This window comes from Tiliqua scincoides, chromosome 14 (assembly GCF_035046505.1).
Source record: "Tiliqua scincoides isolate rTilSci1 chromosome 14, rTilSci1.hap2, whole genome shotgun sequence".
Lineage (NCBI taxonomy): Eukaryota > Metazoa > Chordata > Lepidosauria > Squamata > Scincidae > Tiliqua > Tiliqua scincoides.
This window is the reverse complement of record NC_089834.1, coordinates 5,926,038-5,945,460: the sequence shown is the minus strand read 5'-3', so window position 1 is coordinate 5,945,460 and position 19,423 is coordinate 5,926,038. Positions and strand designations below refer to the sequence as shown.

Here is a 19,423-nt window from a genome sequence, read left to right as displayed (position 1 = left end):
CTAGGCCAGCACTGTCTATACCAGAGGTGTCAAACATAAGGTCCATGGGCCAGATGCACCCCCCAGAAGCTCTTTATCTGGCCCCCATTATAATTGGGTTGTCCCAGCACCACCCTTTCAGCAGCACCGCTTTTTCAGAGGCTCTGGGAAGGAGAGTTGGAAGGAGGCCTCAGAAGGCAAGAAATGCTACAGGGTAAGGAGCAGACCAAGAAGGGCGAGAGAGGGAGACACTGCCTTTCAGCAGAGTCACTTCTGCTAAGAAGCTCAGGGTATTGCTGTTGCGGCATTCCAGAAACACAGCCCAAGAGCAACAGGGCATCCCTGCATCCCAGCTGTCAGTGTTACTTCCACCTCCTTAACAGCTCCAGTCCAACAAACCATCTGGCCATTCAAGAAATGCAAACTTATTCCCACCTACTGCCCCTGAAGTTAAAACCACATATTCTGCTGAAAGTTAAAATAAGGGCAGGAGGTCAGGAGGGCACGAGGTCTGGTCTAGAGGGTAGAGCCTCCGTTAGCCCGAAGATAACATCAGAAAGTCACCAGTTCGAGGACACCGGCAGCTCCCTGAAGGGTTGAGAATGGCAAGACCTTGAAGCAGCTGACAAGCCCAGCTGAGTGATTCCACCTGCTCTTGGTGTGAGCAAGAAGCGTCTTGGCTGCCCTCCATGTGAGAGATGAAGCTGCTTGTCAGTCTGCCTGGGAGAACTGGAGGCCAGAAGTGAGACCAAACTAGGAAGATCCATTCTAAAATGTTGTTGGTTCTTGAAAGAGAGAACCTCTAAGATTGTAAAAATCCCCGAGGGATTTAGAAATGCCTGCTTATGTAAACCGCCCTGAATAAAGTCAGAGGAATAATCCACTGACCAGAAAGGCGGTATGTAAATACCTAGTTGTTGTTGTTGTTATTATTATTGTTATTGTTATTATTGTTATTATTATTATTATTAAAATAAGAGATTAGGCTTCCTCTGCACCTGCAGCTGTGCCTCCATGTCATCTCTCTCCTTCTGTGCTGCTTGCAGTTGGCTCTCTAGTTCCTCCATCTGATGCTGGATCCGAGCCACTTCCTTCCCCAGCCTTGAATTTTCCACTTCCACCGATTTCTTTTCTCCCTGAAGCTGGAGAAGCTCCCGCTTTAACTCTCGCATCTCAGAGTCCAGCCGCTTCTTGGTAGATTTCAATTCGCTAATTAACTGATCTTTTGAACTTGCATCTCTCCGATAAGCTTCCACCATCACCTAGATGGCAAAAGAGAAAAGGGATACTTTAAATAAAAATCACAAAGAATTTAAAACTACAGGTAATTGTTATTTATATGTATATAAAGGAGTATTTTAAGTAAGGTAAATTTGACCAAGCCACACCCAGACTCAAACAAAATCAATAGTCTGCCCTCATTATCCTCAGGTTTCTGACCCATGGATGCAACTCAGTGCGGACTACAAGTCCACCCTGGAGGACCTCAAAGGACTTCCTGGTCGCGACTGGATGTTTTCTGAGGCACAGAGAAGCAGCTTGCAACCTCCCTGAGCCTCAGAACACCAGTCAGAGTCTTCAGAGAGGCACTTCCGATATTTAGAGGCAGCTTCTCTGCAGATTTAATTATGCCTACTTACGTTACTGCATAAATAGAATTGGTCTTAAACTTAACCCAAATAAACCAATTTTTAAACAACAACCACACAGCCACAATACTATTGTGGACTGGTTCAGACTTAAGGAGATCTTTCCTAACTAGGAGTTCAGGTTGTATGGATCATACACTCTCTTCTCGCATTCTCTTCGTTCTTTCTGTAGTTAATTCAATTGCTACTATTGTGACCAAGGAATATATTAGCACCAACGTTAACAGCAGTTTAAAAGCTAAACAAGTTACCTCCAAGCAAGGGTTTCATTAATGGACTTCAAGCCATGGTCAAGCAGGGAGCCTGGTTGGATTAACTATGGCTGTGGTTGGTGCCAGCATATGCCTTAACTGTGGTTAATATGGGAATTTACCTAAGGAGAGCATAAGCAATGCAAAGCCGGTTCTCAGTTCATGGTTAAAAGAAAGCCAGCGTTACATATGTACACTGACTCTGTAAGAGGCAATATCAGAACACAAAGCAACTTAAAAAATCAATTTGGAGAGTTTGGAAGCTGACACACATACACACCTTTTGCTGCAGGAACTGTTCCTTCACCTTCTGGGTTTGCTTCTTTAGGCTGGCACTCTCGTGTTGCAGGTTTTCCACCTATGGGAGAAGATCCGACTCATCATCTGGGTACTGGTCCCAACTGGATAAAGATGAGGAATAAGAACTAGTCCTGGGATACCATGACCAAAAGCACGCCCTCAGGAGCACAACATCTCCTGCGTGTGGTTGTGCTAACAATGCTAAGTTGAGACAGACCAAGTTTTCTTTTGTGTTCTGCAGAAACTGACAACATGGCTTTTTTTCCCTCCTGAGTCTCCATCAGAATGCCTTTCAGGGTTTCTCCTCTGAACAGCTGAATCCATGGAAAGGGACTGTGACAAGGTTCGATTTAGATAAAGTATCCACGTGTCTGGCTAATTACACATTGTTGTGACTACCCAATCTTCTTAGTTTAGAAGGAGAGTATTTTGGGGATCCCCAAGAAAATAAACTCTCCTCCCACTCCCTCCACCATATCTCTCAAGGAGAAGAGGAAAAAAGAGAAAAAAATCCCTCCCCAATAAAGAAAGGAAAGAAAAGAGGGGGAAAAAGAATTCCCAATCCTAGCAAGGCATTGGCTGGAATGCTGTGATGTCACAGAATGCACCTAAATATTCCTAGTACAGGAAGCTCTTTTAATATGTGCATTACTTACAGGTGTGCTGACTCAAAGGGGATACAATCGAAAAACCCATTACGCAATCAGGTCTTTAAGTGAATATTTGGCCCAATCTATTGCTTTTGTTGTGTAAACAGATACTCTGCTGCAGGCTATGGGAGATCTGATGGCCCTCATTACGAACCTCTTTACTGTGCTTTGACCACCATTGTATAAGCAGTGGTTAAGAGACACATGCCTGTATACTCAAAAGTGATGGGGGCTAACTGGAGAACATTACCTGGCTTGATTTTATGGCTATTTCTTGCCTCAGTTGCTCCAAAACATCTGATGCCACCTCGGCATTTTCTTCTAGTTGTCTGACTCCTTCATTGAGTCCCTCTTTGCCAGCTTTTGCAACCTGCAGAGCTACCTCCAAGACTATTTTTTCGTTCTGCAAATACTGGATGGTGTCGTCCTTGGAGGTGGCCTCCCCCTGCAATTCCGCCAGCCTGGCCTCCAACTCATCGTAACACGTGTGGAGGTCACCCATGGACTGCTCTCGAGTTTGCAGTGTCTCTTGAGTGGTAGTCAGCTGCTTCATGAGTTCCAACTGCTCGCGCTGCAAAGCTTCAATCTGAAGGTCTCGTTGATGCAATGTCAGTTTCACCTAAATAGAGAAACACATATTAAAATCCTCTCCCTGTATGAGCAGATACATTTGTTAAGAGCACTACCTGTCCTTTTAAGATCTGGGAGATAAGTTTCCTGGTGTCTGTAGCTGCCCTTACCTTAAACTTAGCGGTTCTCAAACCAGGGCATCACATCACTGCAGCCAGAGAGAAAAAGTTGCTACCCCCTTATGGGATGTATGACCTCACAGTGACATAATAACATAAGAAGAGCACTGCTTGTTCAGGCCAAAGGCCCATATAGTCCAGCTTCCTGTATCTCAGTGGCCCACCAAATGCTTCAGGGAGCACCCAAGACAACAGACATAACCTGCGTCCTGGTGCCCTCCCCTGCATCTGGTAATCAGAGGCAGCCTGCCTCTAAAACCAAGAGCTTACACATACCTACTATGACCTGTAACCCGTAACAGCAGTGGCACTCCTGTGATCACACCACAAAAAGGGTTTAATTCACTGCAGATCACGACAGACCCCTGAAGGGTGTGGGGAGCCTTCGGACCTCTCTAGAGGCCTCCCCGTGCCTCAGAACTGCTGCTGATCACGACTGCAACCCACTTCTGGTTTTCATCCACAGGCTCTCTGCACCCTCCAGAGGGCTAGCATGATCCAGTAGTAAGTTTTAAAAAACCCTTTTCTCGTGGCGCAGTGCGATAATGCCGACACCGCTCCTGGAAAGACATATGATGTTCCAAACACTCCCAGAAAGCTTGAGAACCTCAGTCTTAACTATTTGGGCATATGCGTCACACCCCCTCACTATCCATTCTGAGAGGCAAATGGACAGTTTTAAGATTTTACTAATAAGGGGGGTTAAACAGTAAGGTATAAATGTTTTAAGCAAGACAATTGATGCAATGGTAACACATTGCACGTTAAACTTTTCAATGAAAAGCCACCAAATGGCATTCACCTGTTCTAGCTCCTGCTCCAGAGCTGCTGCAGAATCAGCCATTTTCTGAAGCTGTTCCTTCTCATCTTCAAACTCATCCAGCTTTCTCTGCAAGTCCTCTTCTACCATGGTCTTAGCCTCCTGGATTTGCAGAAAGGCTGCTTCCTGATCCAACATATCAGCCTGTTCAAAAGAAGGAGATAAGTTTTTTGGCATGTGAAACAGGAAACTATGGTCTTTCTGCAACAGAAAGGCAGGATCGAAGGGTTTGCATTAATAAATGAATAAAACCAATACTATAAAAGCTGGAGATCTGCAATCAAACAAGGTTTTATGGATTCATTTCTTCCACTTCTATCCCGTATCACTAAATAGCCCCAAGGCAGCTGAGAAAGAATATGGAAACAAATTTATAATAAAATTTAAAACAATCCAAGTCAATCTAGACAAATAATCAAAGAATGAATAATCTGTGCTGGATAATCTCACAACTACAACACTAGAACAGCAGATGATACAGGACAATTCAATTTTGCAGCTCAAAAATCTAACAGGACAGGTGTGTCTTTGAGCGCCTTCCTAAAAGCAAAGAGATGACATACGAACATAAGAAGAGCCCGCTGGATCAGGCCATAGGCCCATCTAGTCCAGTTTCCTGTATCTCACAGCGGCCCACCAAATGCCCCAGGGAGCACACCAGAAAACAAGAGACCTGCATCCTGGTGCCCTCCCCTGCATCTGACATAGCCCATTTCTAAAATCAGGAGGTTGCACATACACATCATGGCTTGTAACCCGTAATGGATTTTTCCTCCAGAAATTTGTCCAATCCCTTTTAAAGATGCCATCACCACATCCTGTGGCAAGGGGTTCCACAGACCAACCACACGCAAAAGAAAGAAAGAAAGAAAGAAAGAAAGAAAGAAAGAAAGAAAGAAAGAAAGAAAGAAAGAAAGAAAGAAAGAAAGAAAGAAAGAAAGAAAGAAAGAAACTGACCGACCGACCGACCGACCGACCGACAACAAGCCCTTATTCCTGCACACAACCTTATTAAAGTAGCTGCTCATTATCAAGACTGAGCCAATGCCTGTTCTCATAAAAGTCCACATAGAATCCCATCAACTGTACCTCAATATTTTGCAGCTGCGTCGCTATCCTTTCCTTCTCTTTAATAGATCTGTGCTGAGTCTCCGTTAATTGATGGGACAGCGTCACATTCTCTAACTTGAGGTGCTCCAATAGGCCCACTTGTGTCATCTGACCAGCCTTGGGGGAAAGAAAAACAAAGCAATATTACTACACAATGGTTTAGGACCTTGGTATCTCCAGGGCCATTTTCCCCTTTAAATTCCTTCTCCTGTACTCCATTCAACGCTTCTTCTGTGTCCCCCAGCAGATGTTGCATTGGTGAGGATGAGGAGGGCCCTTTTCATTGTGGTTCCAATATTCTGTTATACCCCTCCTATGGAGGCCCACATGGCCCTGTCATTACAGTATCCACAAAGGAATCATTCCCAAATCTCCCACAGATTGCAAGGTCCAACTCGTACACTGACTCAATACACAGAAGCTTTCAACATTCCTATGCAGAAGTTCAACAGTATCAGAAAGGGGTGGAAAAATCACATTTACCTGTATATTTGCCATCTCACTCTGCAGCCGGACCCTTGCCTCTTGGGCCACGGCCAGCTGCTGCTGATACCACTGGCGCACTTTCTGTAGCGATGCGATCTCAGCTTGAGAGGATTTCAGCTTATTGGTCAATGTTGAGCGGTCCAACTGCACCTGCTGGAGCTGGCTTTGCAAAGATGAAAGTTGCTGTCGGAGATCATGGACTTTAAAAAAACCCCAAGGAAAAAATAAAAAGAGGTCAGTAATGGGGGGTTTCTACTTTTCTTTTTTTGTGTAAAATTCCCTCCACCCTGCACCATCTTTGCAGGTACCACTTTTCCCAAGTGCTGCGGATACCAGAGATGGCTATTAAGGATTGAGTATTCTGTATCTGGAACACTTGGGACTGGAAGCATTCTGGATTTTGGAATACTGGACTTAATATGCAAAGAATGAACTTACTGTTGGCATGGTCTGTGCTGTGTGGGGTGGGTGAGGCCACTGGGTGAGCCCCTTTCTGTCACCCCACCACTGCCTGCAAGCCCTCTTCCCAAAGGTGTCTACTTGGTTCAGTTGCGTCTTCTGTGTAGCCCAAGGTCACCCTATGTGCCTCACACTATGCCAGCGGGCATGCAAGACAGTAAAAAGAACCCATGTCTGCATGCCCCAGCATGTATCTTTCTATGCCAGAGGGCTCCCATCAGCATGCAAAAAGTCAGTAGCATTTTTTTAATCATGCCAGTGTTCAAAAAAAATTATGGTTTTCAGAATATTCCGGATTTCAGAATTCCAGACAAGGGGTGCCCAATCTGTACATAAAGAAGAGGTGTGTATATATATACACTGAACCTACATCTCTTCTGAAGGGCCAGGATGTTGCACAGTGCAGTGCTGCCCCACTGCCACCAGGTCAAGCAGAGATGCCTCATGTAGCCCTAGTGGCAGTAGGACCAAATTCCACCAAGTCATACTATGAAGTTATAGCTGGGGATAAAACTGATGGGGCCTCTTTACCTGCAAGTTCGGCACCCACAGATTTGACTCAGCATGGGTGCCAGACCTGTGCTGGAGGGCCTCACCTGCCCTCCTGGACACAACCAGAAGCACCTTCTGGTTGCATCCAGGAAGCTTCTGTGCCCTGAAAAGGCCATGTGCGGCCTCTCCAGGCTTTGGAACACACCCAGAAGAGCCTGGAAGGTGCTTCTGGTCACATCTGGAGGTCCTCTGATGGCCACCAGCTGCAAATTCCATTATCTGCAAGGGTTTTGGTATCTGCAGGGAGTTCAGGAATGAACAAGGGCCAATCTGTATTCCATTCACAGGAAGGATGAGTAAACTGCATCTTCCGATGGCACACCCTTCTGTAAAGTTGTTACTTGGCTCCATGAGCCCTGACTCACCTGTGCTATCCTTGCTAAGGACACTTCTCTGCATGTCTTCCACCTTTCCCATGAGTCTTTGGTACTGCTCTTCCGCGACAAGCAGGTCGTTGTTGGAGGCAGCCAGGCTGGCGTTCTTGGCCTCCAGGGTGGCCTGTAGCTCCGCCATGGCTCGCTCCAGGTCCCAGCAAGACTGCTTCAGGCTGGCCACTTCGGAATTCAGAGAGTCCTGCTTCTGCAGGCTGCTCTGACTCTGCTCCGCCTGGGCCTGGAGCTTCATATTCAGAGCGGCAAGCTGGGTTTGTAGCTCCGTCTTTTCTTTGAGAGCCTGAACAAAACCAACACATTTTTTTCTTAATGATACGTTTAGGAACCATGGGAAATAGTGAGGCAGGTTTAGAGGACTCAGATTGGCTGCATGACTTCTTAGGGTCCTGTCTTTTAACCCATGTGAAGAAATTCTTTAAATAAAGTGGGCCCTCCTTATCCGTGGACTAGAACCGGCAGATTTCAGGGTGCTGAGCCTGTGGCTAGAGGGCCTCACCGGACAGCCCATACGTAAACAGAAGCCACTTCTGGTCGCATCCAGGCGGTCTTGTGAGGGCCCTCCATGGATTTAATTATCCACGGAATTTAGTGTCTTTGGGTGAGGGGTGCTGGAACAGATCCCCCTGCAGATCCCCCTGCACTGTACACTTATATGATATTCAGTATAGCTCCATTGTACCTCATTTGCTTCCAGAGACAAGGCTTCCAGTTGACCTTCCAGCCTCATCTTTTCTTTGAGGACTTGCAACATTTCATCATGTGTGCCTGCGATAGAACTCTCCACTGAGATACTGGGGAGAGACAAAGCAGATACCGACATACTTTATTTGTGCATATACTTCCTTCAAATCCTGCTTAAAACCCAACTTCCCAGTGAAGCCTTTAATTCCTCCTCTGTTCATTCCTGCTTCCATTTCCTGCTTCCATTTCTCTTTCTTTCCTCTCCTGTTTTGCTCATGTCAATTCTCCAAACTGTAAATCCCTCAAGGTAGAGACTTGCTCCGATTTTTTTAATAAAGTACCACGTACAGTGCCACAAAAGTAATAATTATTAATAATATAAGACTGTGTGCAGCAGCCTATGACCCTCAGAACGCTTCTGGAGGGAGGCAGCGGGCACAGGGAGGCACCCCGGAGGTGTGCCCCTGGGCATCATAGTGGCCAATCCCATCCCACTTCCCAGCATTGATATAGACACAATGCAGCCCTGAGGTAAGGGAACAAATGTTCCCTTACCTTGAGAAGGCCTCCATGACTGCCCCACCACCACAGGAAGCAGCATATGCCGTTGATACAGCTGTATCAACACTGGAAAGTTGGATAGGATTGGGCCCCAAGACTACTTAATTTGCTCCATTCTAGGGACTGTTAAAAACAGCAGACTTTGAGGGCTTCATACCATGCCATGCTATTGTGCCCTCCCAAATTTTTTCTTTGCTTTGCTTAACATCCAGCCTGCTAAAGAGTTCCAGAGAACCTGGGTGCTTAAGATGGGTGTACTTGCTTAAGATGGGTGCATTTATTTGTTTGGTCTTAAGTTACTGATAACTCCAATTTAAGAGAAGGATGGAAAGGAAACAAGAGGATTGAGGAACTGACTGATTCTTCACTAATCTGATCTGATAGAGACAGGTGTTAAGGCATCTTTACGATATCATAGACACATAAGCTCCTAGGCACCGTAACAATAATCCAATTCTTCCACGGGCTGAAGTGGATAAGAGCATTGAAGACAAGAAGCCTGGAATCTCGTTAAGTGCAAGAAGCCAGAAAGATCTCTGCACAGATTAAATACTTAATGGACATGAGAAAGCCACTTGAGGGCTTAAGGATGAGAGACCATGACTGAAGATCTACTTCTTAGACAGAGCACTTCAAGGCAAACGTACAAGTGCAGCATTTCTCAAACAGTGCATGGCAACCTGATGCTTTGATGTTGCACCACAAAGCATTAGCGGGAGCCACCAGAGGCTGCGTCCATCAGCCTCTGTGGGCCCCAGAATGCCTTGCAGAAGAGACCGGAGGCAATTTTTGGATGCAATTTCTGGGTTGTTTCCATGAGGCATTCTGAGGCCTGCAAAGGCCAATGGAGTGGGTTGTGGGCCTGGCACAACCCGGAATGGCCTCTTGTGGCTCCCAGTTAATACTATGCAGTACAACAGTGAGCATCACGTCGCAACCCAGAGCGAAGGATGAGGTGGGTCACGGTGGTACAAAGTTTGAGAACTGCTGTAGTAGTAGATGGGGGAAGATTGGGAAGGCACCAAAAGAAGGAAGACCTCTAAAGATGCACGAGGTCTATTTATTTTGTCTGTTTTGATTATGAATCAACATGAGGGTGATTTTCCCTCTGGTCTGGTGCAAATGAAAACTGTACTATAAAACCTCAAACCAGCTAACCTGTAGTGATAAGCCAATGCAATGTTCATTGTAAACTCCCCTGCAGGTTAGAACATCATTGTTCAAAGAACATCAGGCAGCACAAACTGACATCTTGTAGGCACAGTGACACAGCTCCCTCTGAGTAAGTACTAGATGTATGCTAGAACATATTCCCCAGTTCAAATCTCCTCTCTACCACTAATTCACACAGAGGACAATCTTATGCATGTCCACTCAGTAGTAAGCACTGAGTTCAAAGGGACTTACTCCCATGTGAATGTGTATAAGATTGCAACCTTAGTGGCTTGAGACAAGCCACCCCTTCCCAATCCTGCCCTGTTGCAATATGGGAACAAAAAAAATAGCCAGATTGAGTATCGACAGGTTGAGTACCCCTTGTCCAAACAGATTGGGACCAGAAGTGTTTCAGATTTTTGGAATAACTGCATATGTTAAGGAGAGACCTTGGGGATGGGACCCAAGGTTAAACACAAAATTTGTTTATGTTCCATATGCACCTTATACATCATTGCCTGAAGATAATTTTATAGAATATTTTTAATAATGTTGTGTATGTCTGTTGTGCAACTGTGCTTTGACTGCAACCCGCCACAGGAGGTCAGGTGTGGAATTTTCCACTTGTGGTGCCATGCTGGTGCTCAAAAATGTTTTGGATGTTGGAGCATTTCGGATGCTCAACGTATAATTCACAAAAGGCTCTTTGAACACGTGAAAGTTATACAACCGCTACTGTTATTCTACCACATACAGAGATTCCAGAGCAGAGAGGTCAGCGCTCTGCCCCCCCAGGCCTCACCTGCTGGAAATGCTGTCTCTCCGGCTCCTTGCTTCCCCATTGACTTCCTTATCCTGGGCACGATGTTCTGTCGCAGCAGCCTGCAGCACCTCCCTGATGGAAGGAAACTGGCCCACTGCTTCCAAAGGGATCTCTTGACCATTTACAGTGTAAGACGTGGCTTGCTTTCTTTCTGTGCTGAGTAAAACACTGGTCATCCCCCTCCCTGATACACTGCTGTAGGTAGAACTGTCACTTTCGTTACCATCCAACCGCATTCCTAATTCACTCCCGTCAACTTCCGACACACTGTCTCCGGCCAAAGATGAATTTTCCAGCCGGTCGTCCAGGTCAGGCGTCAGCTGGATCTCCGACACAACAGATGTCAGACCACTACGGTTCTGCTGTAGAGACCCACCCGGAGAATCCACTGCTGAAACAGTCCCACCAGTATTGCCCTCTCCATCATCAGTTCTGTAATCCGCCAGGGATCGGATCCTACTTGACCTGGAAGATTTGGAACTTTTTCTCTCTTTTGAAGGGGCTGGAAGTCCTAGGCTTCCCACTTTTGGTCCTCGTGGGACACTGGTCCTCAAGAAGGAGTATTCTTTCGTCATCGCTATGGTGCTGGCCCTTGGCAAGATTTCAGGATTTAACATCAACTCGGGATCTAGTGTACTGGAGGGACGATTTTTAGCTGTAGACTGATTTTTAAAGAGAGAAAGAGGTAGGTTAAATAAAAAGGACTACATGTCAGATTAAAAACCTAGGACTGGGAACCATTTAAAAATACTATAATCAATCGACTGCATGGCTTAAATGGGGGCTTCTTTTTAGCTGATCAAAAGTGATTTATTAAGCAAACCATTGTAAGTTCCAGACCTGGGGGGGGGGGAGCCACTCCCCCATTCCAACACTTTTGAGAAGAGGTTCTCAGAGCTGGTCCATTCAAGAGCCCAATCGAGGTGGCTGACTCAGGCAAGAACTGACAGAGCCACTGACCTGCCTACCTCCACTGCTTCCCCTTTTCATTGGAGTTGAAAAGAAGGAAGGTGCATTAGAGTAGAAAAGAAAGTGTGGAAGAGGAGAGCGTCAGAGACGTTCTAGCCATCACTCTTTCCTCCTCCATTCTTCCGATCTGTTCCCCTCTACTTGTTTTAATCCAGGGAGCAGAAGTGGGGCTGGCATACTGCTAAATAAAGGGGAGGGTGGAATTTGCTATGCTACTCCAGCTGCTGGGAGCCTTGGGACAGTCCCAAAAGTTCTCCACTTTCAGATGGCTGAAGAGCAGCTATGTGTTGGCTGTCTATGTGGAATCTGTCACTCAGTCCACTGATTTCCACCCACAGGCCCAAAACCTTACAGAAGCTGACTGTTTTGCAAGGCACACATCTGTCTCACATTATCCTACAATTCATGGGCCCAGTCTTGGAAAGGGTTGGACAGCTGGACCACACATTGCCTACTGCCATTCTGAAGCCCCTCTGGCAGCAAGCCTCAAATACTCCATTTGAAGCAGAAGGATAAGGAATAGTTTTTTCCAAGTTGCTAGAACTGTCACAGTAAAAATCAGAGAATCCACAGCAAGGGCTTACCCTCTCCTGGTGTCTTTTGACCCTGTACTGTTTCAGCTGTTCTTCAAGTCGCCTTCTTGCCTGAAGCCTGATTTGTTCTTCTCTCTCCAATGGGAGAGAAGACTCTGCAGAACCTGCATGATAGAAGAAAGATTTCATGTATTTAGACGCTTCTCTATATTAGCCTGTGTGTGATTGTGGGTATATATCATTATTCACACACATGTCCACAGCAAGATATTAATTAATAAAATAAGAGATTAAGGATTAGGTGAAAGAAAGAGAAGACAGATTGAAGAGTGATAATATTTCAGTCTCAGTTTCTAGACTGGAGGCTACCATGATCTCAGCAGAACTGCTTACTCCAAAGTCTTTACAAGGAGGGCTGTGTCTACCAAAGGCTTGATAGATCTCAACCTGTATCCTCTTCAAGAGGGTATAGTATCAGTAGGCCTTTATGAATTTTGGCGAGCCCTCCCCAGACTGCTAGAGGTCAGTAGTAGAAATAATGGAGCATAAGGGAATGGGGTCGAAGCAGCTTCAACTCAGTTCAGGGGTGAGATTAGCTAGTGAGTCCCACCCCACCAGTGGTTCCCAAACTTTTTTGACTGGTGGCTCCCTTGACCCTCAACATAAGCTGAGATACTGGCCACAAGTTCCCTGTTAGGGCTACAATTCTATAAATTGTATAGGACAGTGGGTTTTTCGTGAGGATTCCATAGCTCCCCTGCATGGTTTCTACTGCTCCCTGGGGAGCCATGGCTCACAATTTGGGCACCACTGCACTCCACAATGCAATATGGCTAAATCTGAAGATGGCACATTTTTAAAACTACAAGTGCAAAGAAGTTTTAAATCCTTCTTTGTTTTTACTGCTATCACCTTGTGCATTAAGGTAAATAGGCTCCTTTGCAGACAAGGAACTGAGGCTGATACACTCTGATCTTCCAAATCGCATAAGAGATTTTAATTCAGATTTCCTAGCATCCTCTTTCAGTGCAAGTTTTTCCGAACTACCCTTTTAGCCATGCTGAAATGCTTCAAGGACATGCAAGTGAGCTGGGAGGACTGAAAGGGGTAGTGCTAGGCTTATACTCCCAAACCCACCCCTATGCAACATTCAGACAGGACAAGCAAAGCATGTGTTGTTCTGCAAGGTGCCCTCCGGAAGCTTCCCCAACCTGAAAAGACCCACAACACCATTGTGTAAGCATTGATATTTAAAAGAGCACAGTTGACTCACTCAGAAAGGTCCGCAGAAAGGTCCGCAGCTCTTTCAAGCAATATGAAACAACGCCTACCACATTAAAGACACTGCAGAACCCTAGTTATGTATTTGTGTTAGACAACTAAGGAAGACAAACAGACAACTGTTTGTATGAAAAAACTCTCTCTCTCCATCACATGTTTTAAGTTAATGGGATGACAAGCAATGAACCTCATCTGCATTGGCCGTTTCAACAACAGCACAGTTCTGTGCATGCTTACTTGGGAGTAAGCCAAGGAACCTGTATCTGAGTTGACCAGAAAGGATATGGCTCACTGGCAAAGACCCTGTCCAACATGAGAAATGGCTCAGGTTCAATCTCCAGCAGCACCTCCAGGTAGGACACAGAAAAATTCCAGCCACTGCAGAGCAGTGTCAACAGTACAGATAGGGGTGGACCAATGATCCAGTTCAGCATAAGGCAGCTTCCTATGACTGTAAAACCAGCACAGGATTGTGCCATAAATTAGGTATAGCCCTTAGGACAATCTAGTCTTTCTACAGCAATAAGAGTGCAAAGCATTTCACGTGTATTATCCCAATGAAATCCTTACAACAGCCACACAAGGTAAATATACCCATATTGCAGTTGGAAAGACTGAAGGAGAGACCTCACTGAAGGCCACCAAGGGCGTTCACTGCAGGGCCAGGCCTGTGACATGCAGGGAGGCAGCCTGACTGCTTTAAGAGACCAGACAGGAAGGTAACTGTTTCTTTAGACATCCAATTACTCTCTTCAAGCATACAGGCTGTGCTTCCAAATCGCACTGTAAGCTCGCATGCTTATAGCATCCTGTAACAAACATTTTCGCTTGGCCCCAGTGGTAATGGGGGCAGGGAGGCACTGAGACAGGGTTCCCCCATATCTACGGTTTCCATATCTGCAGGGACCCCAAAATGTATCCCCCACAGATATCAGGGGACACTTGGTAGTTTTAATGGGGTTTGGCTATGGGGTGTGTGTGTGTGTATCATGATGGGCTCCTGCACTTTAAAATTACCACTACACCACTGACTGGGAAAGGAATGTAGCTCAGGGGGAAGCCACATGCTGTGCCTGACCAACTTCCCAGGTTCAACCACTAGTGTCTCCAGACACGGCTGGGAAGCAGACCCTTTCTGAAACCCAAGAGAGTTGCTGCCAGCCTGAACTGGGTGGATCTCAGCCATCACAACATTGTTTTAGGCTACTGAAAAAACTCCATAGTCAGGGAATTAGAGGGCAGGTCCTCTCATGGATTGAGACCTGGTTGAAGACCAGGAGACAGAGAGTGGGTGTCAATGGGCAATTTTCACAATGGAGAGAGGTGAAAAGCGGTGTGCCCCAAGGATCTGTCCTGGGACCGGTGCTCTTCAACCTCTTCATAAGGGACCTGGAGACAGGGGTGAGCAGTGAGGTGGCAAAGTTTGCAGACCACACCAAACTTTTCCGAGTGGTGAAGACCAGACCTAAGTGTGAGGAGCTCTAGAAGGATCTCTCCAAACTGATAGAATGGGCAGCAAAATGGCAGATGCGTTTCAATGTCAGTAAGTGTAAAGTCATGTACACTGGGGCAAAAAATCAAAACTTCACATATAGGCTGATGGGTTCTGAGCTGTTTGTGACAGATCAGGAGAGATATCTTGGGGTGGTGGTGGAGAAGTTGATGAAAGTGTCGACCCAATGTGCGGCAGCAGTAAAGAAGGTTAATTCTATGCTTGGGATCATTAGAAAAGGTATTGAGAACAAAATGGCTAATATTATAATGCCACTGTACAAATCGATGGTAAGGCCACACCTGGAGTATTGCGTCCAGTTCTGGTCGCCACATCTCAAAAAGGACATAGTGGAAATGGAAAAGGTGCAAAAGAGAGAGACTAAGATGATTACGGGGCTGGGGCACCTTCCTTATGAGGAAAGGCTACGGCGTTTGGGCCTCTTCAGCCTAGAAAAGAGACGCCTGAGGGGGAACATGATTGGGACATACAAAATTATACATGGGAAGGATAAAGTGGAGAGATGCTCTTTACACTCTCACATAACACCAGAACCAGGGGACATCCACTCAAATTGAGTGTTGGAAGGGTTAGGACAGACAAAAGAAAGTATTTCTTTACTCAGCGTGTGGTCGGTCTGTGGAACTCCTTGCCACAGGATGTGGTGATGGCATCTGGCCTGGACACCTTTAAAAGGGATTGGACAAGTTTCTGGAGGAAAAATCCATTACGGGTTACAAACCATGATGTGTATGTGCAACCTCCTGATTTTAGAAATGGACTATGTCAGATGCAGGGGAGGGCAACAGGATGTAGGTCTGTTGAGATACAGGAAGCTGTGAGATACAGGAAGCTGGACTTGATGGGCCTATGGCCTGATCCAGTGCGGCTGTTTTTATGTTGTGCTACACCCCTGTGGCACCCTGATTCTACCACCAACAGCCGCAGGGGAAAGGCTTACATAAGAACATTTCCACTGTATCAGGCCGAAGACTCATCTAGTTCAGCTTCCTGTCTCTCACAGTGGCCCACCAAATGCCCCAGGGAGCACAAAGGACAAGAAGATACCTGCATCCTGTTGCCACTCCCTTGCATCTGGCATTTGGAGACAGGCTCCCTCTGAAACCCAGAGGGAGGGTACCAGGATGCAGGTCTCTTGTTATCTGGTGTGCTCCCTGGGGCATTTGCTGGGCCGCTGTGAGATACAGGAAGCTGGACTAGATGGGCCTATGGCCTGATCCAGCGGGGCTGTTCTTAAGTTCTTTTACCTTTTTTCCTTTCCTAATTAAAGCTAGACATTCCTAAGGATTGAAATAATCCTGAGAAGTCCTGGCTGCCGGGTTCCCTCCCTGCCCATGGCTATAACCCCCGAAAGGTGCACTGATAAAATGCAGCTGTTAAACACAGAGCCATATGCTTTGGCAGCCACAGAGCACAGTTAAATGTCAGTTCAAGCGTATGCAATATTTGGAGAGGGATTCAGCAGAGAGAAATGGGGAGAAAAGCATTTTGTTTTGTTTTGTTTCAGATGGAGGAAACAAGAGCAAGGGGCTCCACCGTAAACAGATGCTTACACAATTCGGTTTCCTGCATGGGAAGGCTTAGTTTCAGAGACTGCAACGCTTCTTTCCTAAGAACTATGCCCTCAGTGCTAGCATCCTGAGACGGCTTTAGGTTGGCATGGAAACCGGGCACACCTGGAGCTGGCTCTTCCCCAATCGGGCTGCTGCTGGGGTCGGGGTAGCAGGACACTGGTCCATTCTGGCAGGGGCTCCCGTCGAGGCTTGGCGCCGGACATTCCCCTCCCGTTGGCACTTGGCTGTCATTCACACCAGCAACTAGGAAAGTACAGTGCATGAGACTGAATTAAGTACACTGACATCAGTCACAAATGTGACAGGGTCATTGAGTTCAATTCCCTTACCCTTAACAAGGCACTTTTGCATCAGGGACACAAAATCCTTATGTAACAGTTACATAAAGATTTTGTGTCCCTGATGCAAAAGTGCCTTGTTAATGCAAGGCAGACATTCACCTAGGCCAGCGATTTTCAACCTTTTCCATCTGATAGCACACTGACAAGGCACTAAAATTGTCAAAGCACACCGTTAGTTTTGCTGACAATTGACAAGGCATACTACACTGAGAGTAAGAGAGGGCTAACATCCCCTATGAATAAATGACCCCCTCCCAAACTCACACACCTGCAGACCACTTGCGGCACACTGGTTTGCCACGGCGTTCTGGTTGACAATCGCTGAAATAGGCCAAAGTTCTACTGTCAACAGGAGACAACCCTATAGCTTGACCCTTTCTCTAAGATACACCTGGAAGAATCCCAAACCGTATGTTTGGGACTCCTTGTTTTTTTATCTCAAGTAGGAGGTTGGTCTAGAGGGTAGAGCCTCCATTTGCCTGAAGATAACATCCACAAGGTCGCCAGTTCGAGGCCACCGGCGGCATGCGACCTTGAAGCAGCTGACAAGCTGAAGCCGAGCTATTCCATCTGCTCTGAGTGTGGGAGGATGGAGGCCACAATGTGAAACCAGATCAGAAAGAAACATCTGAATGTTGTGGTTCTTGAAAGATAGAACCTTCTTTCAATTGTAAAAATCCCTATGGGGATTTAAATAAGCCTGCCTATGTAAACCGCCTTGAATAAAGTCTTGAATAAAGACCAAGAAAGGCAGTATATAAATACCTGTATTATTATTATTATCTCCTTGTTTTTTTACCTCCTTGTTTAACTCCTTGTTTTTTATCTCTCCCCTCACCTTTCCTGAAAGAAGTCTGCAGTGGCCATTTAAGGACCTCTGTTCCAAGGGTCAAAACAACTTATGCAAAAGGAGACTCAGTGGGCTGGTTTCAAAATAGGTGTGAGGTAGTTAATTTAAAAGATTTATATCGCACCTTTCACCCTAAAATATAAGGCACTCAAGGTGGCTTTAGGACACGACCCTTGCTGCAGTTCTGCTCCCACCCAGGCCTTCCCTCCCAGCCATTTCAAATGGAAAAAAAGTTTCAACTGAATCTTTTCCCATTGGAGGGGGCACAATTAGGATGCAAAAGCAACAGGAGCCATTATAAATCCCTTCCACCAACACCACTGCAGCAGGTCCACTCTGCTCCCCCCCCAATGCTATTTTTTTGTTAAAGAACAAGCTCACCAGGTTACACTATGCATTTCATATTATGTCTAGTTTGACTCTAATATTATATAAACGCAACTTACCAAATTACAGAACACAAAGAGACCCTGAACTCACCTATTCTACCCTTTAGACACACACTCCCTACTCCAGATAAAATCTGATCAAAATAAATTGCTTACCGTTGATGCCATCTCCTTTTGTCGGCCGATCAGAGTCAGCCTCAACATCCGCGCGGTGTTCAGAACCGCAGGGGACCCCATTGCTGGCTTGCTTCTCCAGCAGAATCAGTGAAGAGTCCATGGCAGACCTAATTAAGATGCACAACAGAAAAACACACTCTTGCAACTGGAGAACTTGCTTCCAAGTGAACTACCGAGCCCTATTTCTATCCATCAGAGGTGCTGCTTGTTGTGAAGCTGCATGGGGAGGACAGAATGTGATGCCTTTTTTTATCTGCTGTTTTGCAGCTCACAGTCCAGTATAGTCTAGTCACCAGACAACTCAGAAATTCCAGGGGATCATTAAAGGAGCCTGTGGGGACAATAAGAAGAAAAAAAATTACAATTACGGCGATGCATCACTCCTCCAAAACAGGCAATTTTTAACTGTTCCTATTCTGAAGAGACCAAATCTGTTCTCTACAGACAAGCAAGTTCCCTATATCCCATCAAGTGTGACCAAGAAACAGGAACCAGAATAGGGTAACGCAAATGAAGGGGCGGGGAATTTCATATATGGAATTTACTACCAAAAAGAGGTTGATAATAGCCACTAGCTGAGATGGCTTTAGAATAAGGATTAGATATGTGCATCAAGGAAGAAGAGAGACCTATTCATGACTATTCATCAGTCAGAGCTAAACAGAATCTCCTTCCATCAGATGCAGTATATCACTGAACACCTATTGCTGGGGGGTGGGGTGGGACAACAATAGTACAGGAAGGACTATCGTCTCCATGCCTGGTTTATAGACTTCCTAGAAGAATCTGTGGCGGGCACCTGGATGCTAAAACCGAAAGAATTTCAGTCAGTCCAGTCAGGCTTTTTCTCTTAGGGGTCTTATGGCCCTATCCTATCCAATTTTCCAGTGCCGGTGCAGCCATGCCAATAGGGCATGCACTGCATCTTGTGGTGGGGCAGCAGTCACAAGGTATGGAAACATTTGCTCCCTTACCTTGAGGCTGCACTGCAGCTGCACTAGTGCTGGAAAATTGGATAGGATTGGGCCTTTAGGCTACAATCCTATACACACTTTCCTGGGAGTAAGCAACATTGACTACAATGGGTCTTGTTCTGAGTCGACATGCATAGGATTGGGCTTTTAGGGCCCAATCCTATCCAACATTCCTGCACCAATGCAGCCAGAGTGCAGACCCAAA

General features: G+C 46.0%; 1 protein-coding gene across 1 annotated transcript in view; it reads right to left on the bottom strand.

Moving 5' to 3' along the window:
* The window catches only part of GOLGA3 (golgin A3), a 40,859-nt gene extending 22,295 nt beyond the window's left edge, over window positions 1–18,564 (bottom strand). The window contains exons 1-12 of the mRNA XM_066609816.1: window positions 18,224–18,564; window positions 16,590–16,730; window positions 12,171–12,283; window positions 10,597–11,279; window positions 8,077–8,188; window positions 7,371–7,677; window positions 5,992–6,194; window positions 5,488–5,625; window positions 4,381–4,542; window positions 3,080–3,448; window positions 2,160–2,237; window positions 978–1,241 (exon numbers count right to left, since the gene is read on the bottom strand). Coding sequence (XP_066465913.1) covers window positions 978–1,241; window positions 2,160–2,237; window positions 3,080–3,448; window positions 4,381–4,542; window positions 5,488–5,625; window positions 5,992–6,194; window positions 7,371–7,677; window positions 8,077–8,188; window positions 10,597–11,279; window positions 12,171–12,283; window positions 16,590–16,730; window positions 18,224–18,344 — 2,691 coding nt within the window. The 5' untranslated portion in view covers window positions 18,345–18,564. The remainder of the gene's footprint in view (window positions 1–977; window positions 1,242–2,159; window positions 2,238–3,079; window positions 3,449–4,380; window positions 4,543–5,487; window positions 5,626–5,991; window positions 6,195–7,370; window positions 7,678–8,076; window positions 8,189–10,596; window positions 11,280–12,170; window positions 12,284–16,589; window positions 16,731–18,223) is intronic.
* Window positions 18,565–19,423: the final 859 nt, after the last annotated feature.